Genomic DNA, 14,410 nt, shown 5'->3' with positions numbered 1-14,410 from the left:
GAAACGTGGGAAACAGCAGCATGGCCCAGTATATTAGCAAATAGGCAGACATTAATTACCTGCCTTTCTTTAAACAATAAACCGTGTGACTGTAGTTACAATAATTTTATTTCTTTTGAATGATGTTGAAGCCAGCCCTAAAGAGTAAACAGTTGAGCAGAAATATCAGATTAAATGCCTTGCTCTAAATGTCTCCAGAACTTCCTGTTGTCTGTTCTGTGAGACCTGTTTTGATGTGTCCAGTATTCATCAGTAGCTGTTAAAATATTTTATCAATGTTGTTTTCGCAGCCACTACACTTTGACACTCTTCTTCCAGAAGGGAAGGGTTTCTGCTTATTCTCTTAATCCCTAAAGGCCCCTAGCTTGTTTGTGAATTGCATTCTCTGAACAAAGATCTCCTCTTGGAATTATTTTCCTGAGCTGCTTTGATGCTTTTTTTTTTTTTCCCCCCACCAGTGGAACTGAAAAAAAAGGTAGTAAGTAGTGGGTACTATGCAAGGGAAAATTTTTTTAAAATCAGTGCTGTACAAAATAAGATCAGTATAATCTTATATTAAGTTTGTGGTTTGTTGGTACTACCATTGCTAGAAGTCCACTGTTTAACATTTTGGTATGTCATTGAACTATACAATAATTGGCATTGTTTTACTTGTGTGGTCTACCTTTGGCAAAAGGAAGAAACCAAAAAAGAGCAACAAGTAACATATATGTTACAGGAGCCCTGTTTGTAACAGTGGATAATTGGAAACAACTCCAACATAAAATACTTCAAGAACAATTTGGCAGACTACTACATATAAATATAATGGCATATGATAAACATGAATTATAAACTAAGTTGATTAAAATGATAGGGAGGGGCTTCCCTGGTGGCGTAGTGGTTGGGAGTCCGCCTGCCGATGAAGGGGATGCGGGTTCGTGCCCTGGTCCGGGAGGATCCCACATGCCGCGGAGTGGCTGGGCCCGTGAGCCATGGCCACTGAGCCTTCACGTCTGGAGCCTGTGCTCCGCAGCAGGAGAGGCCACAGCGGTGAGAGGCCTGCATAACGCAAAAAAAAAAAAAAAAAAAAAAGGAAGAATACATTTTGTTGAGCCCTAGGAGGCATGATCAACTGTGATACGGTAACCGTAACTCTTGTGTGTTGGGTCAGGTCCTTCTGTTGTGTTAGCCCATGTGATTTAGGACTTAATCCCTTTATGCCAGTTTCTTCATCTGTAAAATGGGAATGATAATGTCTGTCCTGTCTGTACCACAGGGTTGTTGGGAGAGGCAGATATAAGAAGTTGGGACAGCATTTTGGAATGGGTGATCACTCTCCAGAGTACCCTCTGGGTACATACTAGGTCTGCCCTTCAGAAAATCAGCATTATATAAAAGAGTCACAGACTGGGGTTCAATCAGGAACTGGGTTCTCAGCTCTGCTGTTACCTGGCTGTATGGTTTTCTTAACCTCTTTGGTATCCATTTTCTCATATTAGAAATAAAGGCATGGACAACATCACTGCCAGGGTCATTTCTAGTTTTAAGATTCTGCAGGAGTTTAAATGGTTCAGGAGCAGCCTCTGCTGCAGGGTCTAATGTAGCAGCTCTTTTTCTTCGCCGTTTTAGATGGTGTCACTGTGGTGCTTATTTATCTGTTTAAATTATTCCAGTCTTGTTTCAGGAATCTGGAACTTATTCTTTAAGGATGCCTGTGTTATATGGGATTTTTAAAAATGTAGTTCTGTCTTCCCTGGAAAGCTCTAGGTTTTGTCTATATCATGGTGTGTTAACAATATTGTAGAGCATACTTGGTTATGCCCTAAGGCTAGAGGTTGTCAGTCTTTTTTTTTTAAAGGTTTTGTTTATTTAATTTTAAACCAGAGGAGGTTTGCAAACATGAAATGGACAGCTTGACTGCAAGTTTGAAAACACTATTCCCTAGGCCTTCTGTGCCTTGGGGCCACACACAGAGGTGCTCACTCTCTGGCCTATGCTATTGCTTGCCTCAGGCAAGTCCCCTAATCTCCTTGTGCTTCACTTTTTCCATCTGTAACTTGCCTGTCCTTGGGGCTTGGCCAGGGCTGCACTGGGACCAAGTCACTCCCTTTACTGGGGATGGAAGGAGATGAGTAGAACGCAGCGTACTTTGTTTTCACAATCTCATTATTCTCTTTTTCTTCTACACTCCCTACTTGTCTGCTGAAGTTTAATTCTGAAACTGCAGCACATCTATGATAATGACATGTTTGAGGTTATGTTTATTCTGTGCTGGCCAAAGGTCTCAATTGAGTAGGTTAACTAATTGTGAAATTACAGATGCAGTCTCAAACACTCCACATTTCCATTCTTTCCTTTAATTAGCCCTAGAACAGTCTCTCTATTGTTGTTGTTTTATTATTTTACTATAACTGTGGAGAAAGTATTGATAATACATTGCTCATATTTGGTTGGAGAAATTGTCCTTTAAAGGTTTTTATCAGATGAAAGACTGGGAAAGACCCATTTTATTGACCCAGGAAGGCAGGATGATGCTCCATACCTTTTAGTTTTGAGTTGTTATTCTGTATCTGTCCTATGAACATTTAAGAAATGTGAAAATTTGGGAGGAAATGATTCAAATGCCAGACAAATGTAGGATATGATGGCATTATTTTGGAATAGGACTTTACAAAACAAGCCAATAGACAGGGCACTTGTTAACCTAGAGTTAAAAATCCTTTGGTTTTACACAAATTAAAATTGAGACGGATTTAAAATTGCAACTAGATGTATCACGTTTAAGTTCTCCTAACTTTTTTTTTAATATAAATTTTCAGGGCTTATATTGCTTCTTTTTAATAAATTTATTTATTTATTTATTTGTTTTTATTTTTGGCCGTGTTGGGTCTTTGTTGCTGCGTGGGCTTTCTCTAGTGGCGGCGAGCGGGGGCTGCTCTTCACTGTGGTGCGCAGGCTTCTCATTGCGGTGGCTTCTCTTGTTGCGGAGCACCGACTCTAGGAGTGCGGGCTCAGTAGTTGTGGCTCGCGGGCTCTAGAGCACAGGCTCAGTAGTTGTGGCGCATGGGCTTAGTTGCTCCGCGGCATGTGGGATCTTCCCGGACCAGGGCTCGAACCCGTGTCCCCTGCATTGGCAGGCGGATTCTTAGCCACTGCACCACCAGGGAAGCCCCTCTCCTAACATTCTTGACCCTCTTCAAGTTATGAAATATGAGTACGTGTGTATGAGAGACAGATAGTTAAGATCAGACTTTAAACTAGATCCTAAGGGCTTCCTCCTGTGAGCGCAGGCTCCCGCTCTGCGTCCGTGTTGTGGGTGTAGGTGGGCCCAGTGCTCCTCTCCCGTCCAGTTGCCTCCGCGTTAAGGGTTAACGAAGTCTGCAGGTGTGTTGGGATTAGCACTGTAAAGTTGTGTAAGGGGTTTTTCTTTCTTTTGATCTTTAGAAAGGGATGAAAGATAGCCATTAAACTCAAGGGATTAGGTCCCCTCTCTTTAAAGACTTTAGGTACCATAAATATTTCACTTCAGATATAAGGTGAAGACTTGTATATATCTGGGGGAAAATGGGTGTTTTATATTACCAGTTGGAAATTATTCAGTCTCCATTTACAAATTAAATGGTCTTTGCAGAGAACTTCTCTTCCAACCTGGAGTGTACTAAGATCTGAAAAAACTGTGTGTGTTTATATCGTGGTAGTTATGCCAATTTTTCCTCCTCATATTCCTAAACCTTTTCTTTTTATAAGTTCGTGTCTTATCTTCATTGTGCCTTTTCCGCCCTGGGTGCTCCCTCATTCCACTGAGGCACTCCAAAACTCCTGGTTCTAAAACTTAGAGAACAACCACCCTTAAGAATGATACCCTGCTCACATGTTATAAGTGTGTGGTCGGGTTTTTGGGGGGTTTTTTTAAGCCTTATATTTTGTTTTGTTTTTTCCTTTAAATTAACATTATTTAGAAAAGGAAAGTGAGGTTGATGTGCTGGTGGCATAGTTAGTTATGGTTACTACATATTCAGAAAGTGGTAGGAGACCAGAAGAAAGTCCTGCGTGGGAAATTATAATTGCAGCGCCATTCTACTCTTGGCCGGCCACCTACTCTGTCAGTTTCACTCCAGAATGGAACACTGGGTTTTATTTTATTTTTTTCCCTTTGTATGATTTCCTAGGATGGGTTACTGGTCGGTGGAATGGATAATTTTATATGTATCTAATTGTATTAGAATTAGGGCCTCGGGGGAGGAAAGGATAGGGTTTGGGTAGATGCCAGCCCTAGAGTCAGCCTATTAAGTGATTATTCCTTGCTCCCACCCCATAATACATCATCAGTTATTTAGAACAGATTTAAAACACATTCTGTTGGCCCAGTGGCTTACTATATTTATATAATTCTGCATTTTGTGTTTCGTCCCTGAATTTGGGGACTTATGTGTGGTTACTTTTATTAAAGCTCGTGATGATAGCTTCTATTATTGGCTGTGGTGTATGGGATACACTGACATTCCTTTACCAGTGTTCCCCACCCTCCTTTTAATTTTGTTCTTTTTATTATGGAAAATTTGATAAAGTACCAGATTGAAGGCAGTTACAGTATATGGATTCGAACCCCAAAGTATGTATTAGTAATGTGAAGAAAGGGAAAAGTAAAATTGTATGAGTGGATGATTTTTAGAGATGGATTATATAAAATACCAGATGAATTAGTTGAAAACAGCCAATGGCAGGGGTTTTAAAGATTAAGGAATTAAGCCTCATGCTTGATAACACCATGGAGCTTTCAGATTAAGGGTCTGCTCAGTTACCGCCTTAAGCTTCTACTTCCGATGCTTCACAAAATTATAGGAATAACTCTATGTGTAAAGCTTATCCAAACTTTGGGCCTATAATATTACTCCAAAAGAAAGACGGGGGCAAAAAGAAACTGTGAAAGGTGTTTGGCAACGAGCAAGAGAGGGAGCTCACAAACTCTTTGAAGGTCAATTAGCCAGAAAATGTGCTGAAGACTGGGTGCTGTGCTGATTACTGGCCCAAGAATTGCCCCCAAGGTCCTCAAAGTGGTCCTGCCGTTTGAGCACAGAGAGACAATTATAGACCTTGAGGAGATGCTACAAAAGCTTTCATTAAGGGACTTACTTACACCCCACTAAGTTCTGGAAATTAAATTCTTGTTTGTGCTTAACTGATGTTTCTTTTGTCTGGGTTTCCACATGTACTTCAACAGAGGACACTATTTTTCCCATGTCTGTTTTCCGTTCGAAGCCATTTTGCTGTGATGGATACCAGCAAAGCTGAAGGTTTAAACGGTATAAGGAACTAGGTAGAAAAGTGGGCCGAGAGGCTTTTTGCTGGAGAGTGTTTTGGGCACAGGTTGAAAATTGTAGTATTTATGTACCTTGGTACAACAGTAAACCAGAACTCTGTTTGGGCCTAAATGGGTGATTAAAAGAAAAAGAAGGTACTTTGTAGAATTTGAATTTCAGAATTCCCATTCACAAGGCAACATGATTTCCCTTGAATTGGCAGCTTTCTGACTCTGGACACAGCAGGCTGCTCTTCTCCAGAAATACTTTTGTTTGCTAATGAGATCAAAGTAGCCTCTGGCTACCATCCAGGTCTGATTTTTCCTAAGCCTAGACCCATATTTAGGTTCCATTCAGATGTGACTTCTTTTACTTCTGGAAAGACTCTGATTTAAGTTGCCTTGGTCCTAACTAGAGCATTGTGATCACATCGATCCGCTGAGCTCCCCTCCTGCTGATGGAGGAGATGCTCTCATCTTTGAACTCGGGCCTAATTGCTGCCTTAGTGGGGTGTGTTCCCTTTTTTTTGTTAGTGAAGCAATTCTCTTTTTCATCTGCCCTTCTTTGAAGCCATTCACTTCTGTCTGCAAAGATTGGTTTGAACCATAAAGATTTTTTAAAAGCACTGAGAAATGCTTATGCTCTAGTAACTTAAAATTGTCTCAGTATTTCTAGTTCACATACATCAGTCAAGTGGTACAGTTTCTCTCTGTACCCCTTACAAACTTGAAGGCACTTCTGTGTGCCTCTCAGTTTGTCTGAAGAAGAGACCTTTAGCCTTGCTGTAACTCAACAGAGGCATCAATCAGCAAATCTTAAGACCTTGTAGAAATGAAAAATGGCAAGAAAGTTAAAATTGTCATCACAGGTTAAAATGTGCAGTTTTCGGCAAAGTGGAGTTTATACAGAAATCGCATCATTGGGCTTAATTTTCACATGTGGATAGGAAGGGGAGCATTAGCATTGGATGGGAGGGCAGAGGACCCCTTTGGTGCCTGCTTCACTGCGAAGCAGCTCCTCTGTGGGGAGGGCCTCTGACCCGGGACAGTTTAGGATGCTGAGGTGACTGGGACGGGTCCGTGCTGGGCTGAGAGCTTTTGATATGTGCCATTTAGAATGTTCCCACACCTGGATATGTTTTAAATAATGCATAATATGAATTTCAGTTCTTTTTGCTTTTCTTTGGACAGGGGGAAAATTCTATTTAATGATATGAATGTTCTTTTGTTTGACCAAGTATTTAGCTGGTTAGTGAGCTTCAGCAGTTTGGTGCAAACTTCTGGAGAGAGAGAGGTCCAGCTGGCTTATCATGCTTGCCAGCTGAAGAAGAACGTGACTGAATTTTGCTTAAAAAGCTCTGATTCAGAAAGTTGCTTTATGACGTAAAAATTCTAAGTTCTTATCTCTGAGGCTTTATTTTGCTAACACTGTCAGAGCTAGCACATCTGGCTTAGATTCTAAAATAGTTTGGTTTTATGCTTCAGTTAAAATGAATCCAGTCACACTGGAATTTGAAGATAGATTAAAAGGAAGGATTTGGGTACAGTGAGGATTAAACATAGCAAGGTTATCAGGGAAGTTCTCGAAAACTTCCTCTCTGAATGGCCTTTAAAAATAATCTGGAAAAAGAAAAAAATAATCTGGTATCTTTTTCAGATAGTGTAGTTTATTCAGATGTAATTCTGTATAAGGGGTGCCAGGGGTGATAGAATAAATGACTTTGGGGCAGGCCTTTCAGCTCTGATTCTTGGTTATACCACTTACCACCAGCACTTTTACAGACTTGTCATGTGAATATTTATTTGGTGGGAGAGGGGGGGTGGTCTTTTTTGGGGGGGGGGCCCACACTGTATGGCATGCAGGATCTTAGTTCCCCGACCAGGCATTGAACCCATGCCCCCTGCATTGGGACCATGGAGTCTTAACCACTGGACCGCCAGGGAGTACAACTTATGTGTTTTATTTTTGGCCTGGTTTTATCTTTTAAGTTAGGTTTTTTATTTTGACAGAATTAAAACATGCCATCTTTGTCAGATTTAGCAACATTTGTCTCTCTCTTAGGCTGTACATTATCGATGCAGTATGGTTTCTGTATTATTTTATTTGATCCCTCTTTCCAAGTGTGGATTAATGCACGTAGCCAAACAATTATGAACTTCAAATGCAGTTCATTGAAATTTTTGCTTTAATAGTGAAGCAGAATTATTTAGTTTGGGGGCATGTGAGAAACAAGGCCACCTTATAATTCAACCAGGTTGCTTTGGGGTTATTTAAGAATGACAGTTAAAAATATTTTTCAGGAAAACATCCTTCTGCATAGTCGTCCTGTGTCTCTGTGGTGTGACTGGTGCTGACTTAATGGTAGCACCCACACACACACCCCACCAGTTCTGTGTTTCTCCCTTATGCTGACCTTGGAACCATTAGTAGAGACTCAGAAGTTTACTCTTTCATAAATAATGCACTCGCTCTGAAATGGCGGGCTGGAGGCTTGTGGCTCAGCATTTTATAGTTCATGCCAGTAGATATTTTGGTTGAATCAGTCAGGAGCTGTGGACCTAATCCCTTTACAAGTTGGTGATGAGAGAAATGAGTCAGCATTGGTTTTAACCTCAGTAGAGTATGGAGCGTTGATGCATCCCTGTGGCACTGGTAACTTAGTGACTATGCAGTGGGCCTGTACGTTTGTCTGCTCGCTTGTTTTTAGCTGTTTAAACCTCAAGAACTGTTACTGGGTTGGTAAGCCGTATCCGTGCCTTGGCACCCAGATGGCAAGGGAACCTTCTGCCTGTCTTGAGTAAATCAGAGGCCAACCCAGCCAGCCTTGCTCTGGGGCTAGCCTCTGCTGCGGGTTTACAGTAGATGTGCCAGAACTGCTTAGGAAGTTCTCTTTCCCACAGGAATGTGGGTCACATTTCTGGTACAAGGCCTACGCCTGCCGATGACAGGGCAGCTCGCGTTTCTCTATGGAATGAGGTAGAAAAGAGTGATGTTTTGAATAGTACATGAATTCAGTGTAGGCTTTTAATCCAGCAAGTATTACTATGGAAAAACCTGTTTCAAAACAGGTTCTTCCCAGGCAAAGTCGTTGGTTTTACATTTCATTTTTCCCTTTGTCCTCTGTAGAGCAGTCCCACGTCTGCATACTTCCCAAGTCTTCTCCCGCCTCTGCTCCTTCAGCCTCCTTTTCTTCATCCTTCCCGGACTGCTGTGATAAAAAAAACACAGGGCCTGATTTTCATATTTGCCCCTAACCTTTTCTTTCCTTATAAAATGCTGCTTCTTTTTAACATCTTTATTGGAGTATAATTGCTTTACAGTGGTGTGTTAGTTTCTTGCTTTATAACAAAGTGAATCAGCTATACATATACATATGTTCCCATAGCTCTTCCCTCTTGCGTGTCCCTCCCTCCCACCCCTCTAGGTGGTCACAAGCACCGAGCTGATCTCCCTGTGCTATGCGGCTGCTTCCCACTAGCTGTCTCAAATGCTTCTTTTTTAAGACCAGAAAGTGTGAGGGAGCACTCTTATTTCATGGCCAGTGGTTTAAAGAAGAATAGTTATTTTTCAAAGTAGACTAGTGAGCTTTCAATGTTAAATGTCTATTGACGTTTTTTCCAGGAGAAACGTTGATTTTTCTCTCCCTGTTTTTCAGGCCCTGCATTCTTCCCCGGGCGATGTGCTGAGATCTTTGCCCGGGGTCAGAGCATCGGGAAGCTGGGGGTCCTTCATCCTGATGTTATCACCAAATTCGAGCTGACCATGCCCTGCTCCTGCGTGGAAATCAACATTGAGCCGTTTTTGTGAAGATGGGTCTCTGTTGTGTGGTTCTCGCCCCGAGGGTCCCTCTCTCCTCCTAGGTGCCCTTCAGTTGTCCCCACAGTAAGTCAGTCCACTTGTGCTTGTGCATTAATGTTGAATAAAGTAGAAAGCAGTGTCTGGCTCCGTGGGTGGTACTGCCATCCCCGCATCAGGCCAGCTTGTACATGAGAGCCCAGGAGCTGTTCTGAGAAACAGAGAAGCTCTCCACACATCAGAGCCTCTCACCATCACGTCTGCAGGACAGAATCCTGTTCTTTTCCCTGATGAAATGAGATAGCTGATTAGAGCACACGTACGAGATTAACTACGAATTTTTAGTTCTTATTTTCTGTGTTTGATGCATGCTCATCGCTGGGAAACAATAACGGCATTTTTAGAAAACTTTTAAGAATTAGTGATGGTGTAATAGTTACAGCCTTTGAAGTCATCTTAAAGTGAAAGAAAAATGCACATATATTCAAAATATTTGAGGGTGCATCGGTATTGGCTACTTGCTAGAAGAGTTAAAAGGGACACACTGGTACCAGTGCACCATGAACGTTAGGAAACAATGAAGAACTTAGGCCATACATTTTATTGTTGTCAGTGTTATAAAATCATGGCTTTAAATAATTAATAGAGCTGCTAGTTTCTGTCTTATTTTATACGGAGGTATTAGGTCTCTCCTTCTCTGAAGCTAAGCTTCTGCCAGTCTGCCTTGTCTTAACCTCCTAATTTACTTTAATACTTTGATCTAGAATCCTCCAGTAGGTACCACGTATTGAAAAAAGCTGGGTGTAATGTTTGAGAAAAGTTCTCAGTTACTGTTGAGACGATATGAAACACAATGAACTGTAAAACAATTTCAGAGTAAGTCCCTGTAGAAATAGCTAATAAGGATAGACAAGAATTTTGTTTATGGAGCTTTTGCTGCACCTAATACTATATTACTACCTTGAATCAGGGCAGCAATGTCCAGCTTAGCAAGATTTGTGAACATACAGCCATCTCCTCCTTCCTAATCCCATTGTGAGCTGATCCTTACATTTCAGTAATGAAGTGAGATACGCCCATTAAAAATAATGCTCGTCAAAAGGTTTGTGTCCAGCATTCATAAAGATTCCTTATCACTTAAGACAACCCAGTTTTTAAAAAACGGACAAAAGATGTGAACAGACATTTCCCAAAAGAAGATAAATGAAATAAGCACATGAAAAGATGCTCAACATCATTAGTCATCAGGGAAATGCAAAGAAAAAAATAAATACGAATTAAGATGGCTAAAATTAAAAAGACCGACTATGCCAAGTGTTGGCGAGACTGGAACTTTCATGTGTGGCTGGTGGGAATGTAAAGGGATAACGGCCACTTTGGAAAATAGTTTTGCAATATGTTAAGTCATGAAACATACATCTGCCATCTAGCCATTCTGCTCCTAGGTTTACTCTACTCATATGGCCATACAAAGATTTTTATGCAAATGTTCACAGCAGTGTTATTCAAACAGATGAATGGATAAACAAATTATAGTATATCTATACTATGGAATGCTTCTTAGCCAAAAAAAAAAAAGACGACTGATACTCAGAACAACATGAATGAATCTCAAAAACACTACACTAAGTCAAAGAAGCCGGACACAAGACTACAAGTGATTCCATTTATATGAAGTTCTAGAAAAGTCAAAGGCAGATTGATTGATTGGCTAGAGCCTGTGGAAGGGAAATTGACTGCAGGGAGTTAAGAGGAAACTCTTTGGGGTGATGGAAGTATCTATACCTTAATTAAGGAGGTAGTTAAAATGTAGGTTATACCTCAGTAAAGCTGGGAGAGAAAAATTAATGCAACATGTTGTATTTTAATACGAACACCAGCAGATGCACACAAAGGGTAAAAGAGCATGAATTTTAGAATCGGCATGTCTGCGCATGATGGCTTACTGGTCCACTACCATTAGTGAGACATCCTCCCCCAGTTTCAAGTTCGCTATGATTGAAATCAGGGTCTGTGAGTCATGTGATAGCCATTGTTGAAGTGGGTGGAGCCATTAGTTCTGTTAGCAGCCAGCCACCTGCATAATTTTTGGATGGTCAGAAACAACTTGTAATGAAAAACCCAGTGATACCTAACTGTATATCCCAGCATGAAGGGGGTAAGATCAACTCCATCCGTCATGTGGAGGTTTCTGCCCTCTGAAGCAGGAGACAGCAGGAAGAATAACAATATCGGGTACATGAGAAGAAGAAACGAATCTTCGGCTTATGAGTGGAGGCTCCACAGCCAGATCGTCTTACACTCGCCCCGGTGAGGCATTTGAACTGGAGCCAGAGCAGTCTGTGGGCACTGCCTGCCAGAAAGCTTTTACTGGAGAAGACACACCTACGTAGTAAAAACTGGGAGCCCTCGTGTTAAAAGAGGAATTAGATATAATTGAGTCCTGTTCTAGCTTACAGATTAACTTCTACAGCCTGACATTCTTGCATTACTCTTCAGTTTATAAAGTATTTTCACATGCGATTTTGTCTCAACATTTTAATTTCTTGGTTTAACAATTGTAGGAGGGAGTTAGAATAGGGATTCTCCCTGACTTATAGGATGAGAACAATTGACAGAGATTAATAATGTGCCCAGATGTCACATGGCTAAAAAGTGGGTTTGTGACACCTAGTAAGAGTGACATAGAGCCCATGGATCACTCAATGTTTGGCATCATTTACCTACTTACCCAAATGTTGAGGTTTTCTTTTTTTTACCAGTTTTGTTTTTTATATATAAAATACTAAAAAACAAAAAATTAAAACTTCACTACTTTAAAAAACTGTAAAAAGTAAGACCATCCCAACCTAATTTACCCTTCCTCCCGCAATCCTCTAAAGTAACTAACCATTGTTAACAGTTCACGTTGTTTCTGACATTTTCCTTAGACAGTCAGACCCACACACATGCTCAGTTTTGGGGTCATGCTTTACTTACTGGTTTCTGTTTTCTATAGTGTATATCATGACATTTCACTTAATATGTCCCATTTTTCCAGGCCAGTACCTTTAGACCTACCTACCTTTTAAATGATACAAAGTCCTATGGCATGGATGTCCATAATTTGTTCAGCTCTTCCTCTGCTGGTGAACCTTCTGTTGTTGCCAACTCTGCAATTACAAAGAGTGCTCCAGTGGACTTCCATATGCCTCCCCCTAAAATAGCACTGGCTTAGGGACCATGAAAAACCATCCCTAAAGATGCAAGACTATAACTATCCACATTTGGTATTGTCTTAGATATTTGAATACCACACTGGAATTTCTTAGATGTGACTTCTGTTCTTGAGCTGTATATAATCTCAGTACGTTCGATTTCTCAATGCAGGGCACATGAAATTCTGCTATTACCTTTTACATAGGAGTAGCCTAACTAGGAACTAGCTCGCCTAGCCACTGCTTCTGCCCTCAGTAGTGATGGGCTCATCACACACAATCTTTCGTCTGGGTGTTAGCCTCTGTGCTTGGTGTTTCCTGTAAATGTCACTGACCCCAGTGCTTGGCACTGACTTGGCTCTTTTGTCTGTTTCATCCAAAAGCAAACAGGTGGCCTTAAAGCAATACAACTGCCTTCAGCAAAATATTTCCTCTAAATAAGAAAAGCATTTGACATCTGATCTTCTGAGTTGTGACTTACTATGTAAGGAGCTTGAATAATTTTATGTATATAATTTTTTTAAAAAGTAGAGGATTGGGCTTCCCTGGTGGTGCAGTGGTTAAGAATCCGCCTGTAGGGCTTCCCTGGTGGCGCAGTGGTTGAGAGTCTGCCTGCCGATGCAGGGCACGCAGGTTCGTGCCCCGGTCCGGGAAGATCCCACATGCCGCGGAGCGGCTGGGCCCGTGATCCACGGCCCCCTGAGCCTGCGCGTCCGGAGCCTGTGCTCCGCAGCGGGAGAGGCCGCAGCAGTGAGAGGCCCGTGTACAGCAAAAAAAAAAAAAAGAATCCGCCTGCTAATGCAGCAGACATGGGTTCGAGCCCTGGTCTGGGAAGATCCCACATGCAACAGAGCAACTAAGCCCGTGCACCACAACTACTGAAGCCCACGCACCTAGAGTCCGTGCTCCGCAACAAGAGAAGCTACCACGATGAGAAGCCCACGCGCCACAACGAAGAGCAGCCCCCGCTCGCTGCAACTAGAGAAAGCCCGCGTACAGCAACAAAGACCCCATGCAGCCAAAAAGAAATAGATAAAACAAGCAAAAAACTTAAAAAAAAAAAAGTAGAGGATGGCATACATAATCAGATTCAAGGCAGGGCTCACCTCTGGGACAATCTGTGAGCAGCTCCCTAAGGCCCCTGACCACAGTCCATGTGGGGCAATCGGCCTCCTTGGACAAAGGCAGAGGAGCCACGTGGCAAGTACTTGACGACAGTCCGGGTGATTTTCATTTCCACTACCGCCTGCTTTGTTTTCAGGTTTCCTGCCCACCTTCAACTTTCTAGTAAACAGAAAGGATGACTGTAAACATGTAGACCGTGGGTTGAACAAACACCTCCAGCAGAGGGTTTAATTGAATTATGTATGGCTAAAGCCCTGTTTCTTCTCCCTCATGTGACCCATGCAGTGCAGTAAAAATATACTTGAGGCCCACACTCAAGTTCTTCACTCCTCATCCATAGGTTTGGGCTTGATTGTCTCTGTTTAAGGAAATCAGGAACATGACATGTTCTGCATTAGAACACATTTTGAAAAAGCCCTCCCCCACCCCTCCCAGTTGTTAGGAGGCACTTGTCAGACATGCAAAGCAAATCTGCCCTTTCTTTAAGACAGAAAAGTGAGGATGTTGAGGAAATGTGCCTGCTTGGTTCCAAACCTGGTAGAAAAAGAAATTTCCTACATTCCACCCACCCCTAAAATGCATACCTACTTAGGGCCAGCAAGAAACCAGTTGTAACAGAGGCAAACCCGTGTAGACATCCACACTGGTGCTGAAAGGCTACTCAGAGACGGACGGGATTCACTGGAGATCTCTTAGCTGTGATTTTCGGGCACAACGTTTAAACCCAGAGCACTGGCAGTGAGCCTGCAGCAAATGAAGCAAAATAAGGCAGACGGAAAGGTGCCCCAATAGCAAACCATGCTGTAGGGAGGAGAGAGATCGTGTAGGTGAGACAACCTGTGGGAAACACAGAGCACCACTGTCACGGGGAAGCCCTGGACAGGGTTTGTTCTGGAGCATAATGAAAACAAGCATGGATCGGCTGGACCTGACTGACCTCCTCTCCAGTCTTCAAGTTAGTTCAGCATCTTGCATCCTAGTTGATCCATACATGTAGTCTTTACTTCCTTC

The 14,410-nt window shown here is 42.0% G+C and overlaps 1 protein-coding gene across 1 annotated transcript in view; it reads left to right on the top strand.

Annotated features, from left to right (window-relative positions):
- FARSB (phenylalanyl-tRNA synthetase subunit beta) overlaps positions 1-9,221 on the top strand; it is a 66,556-nt gene extending 57,335 nt beyond the window's left edge. The window contains exon 17 of the mRNA XM_065880033.1: positions 8,938-9,221. Coding sequence (XP_065736105.1) covers positions 8,938-9,089 — 152 coding nt within the window. The 3' untranslated portion in view covers positions 9,090-9,221. The remainder of the gene's footprint in view (positions 1-8,937) is intronic.
- The last annotated feature ends 5,189 nt before the right edge of the window (positions 9,222-14,410 follow it).

The sequence above is a fragment of the Phocoena phocoena genome, chromosome 7, assembly GCF_963924675.1.
Source record: "Phocoena phocoena chromosome 7, mPhoPho1.1, whole genome shotgun sequence".
In the NCBI taxonomy this organism is placed as follows: domain Eukaryota; kingdom Metazoa; phylum Chordata; class Mammalia; order Artiodactyla; family Phocoenidae; genus Phocoena; species Phocoena phocoena.
Note: the sequence above shows the minus strand (reverse complement) of the source record. Positions and strands in the feature narration are given on the sequence as shown.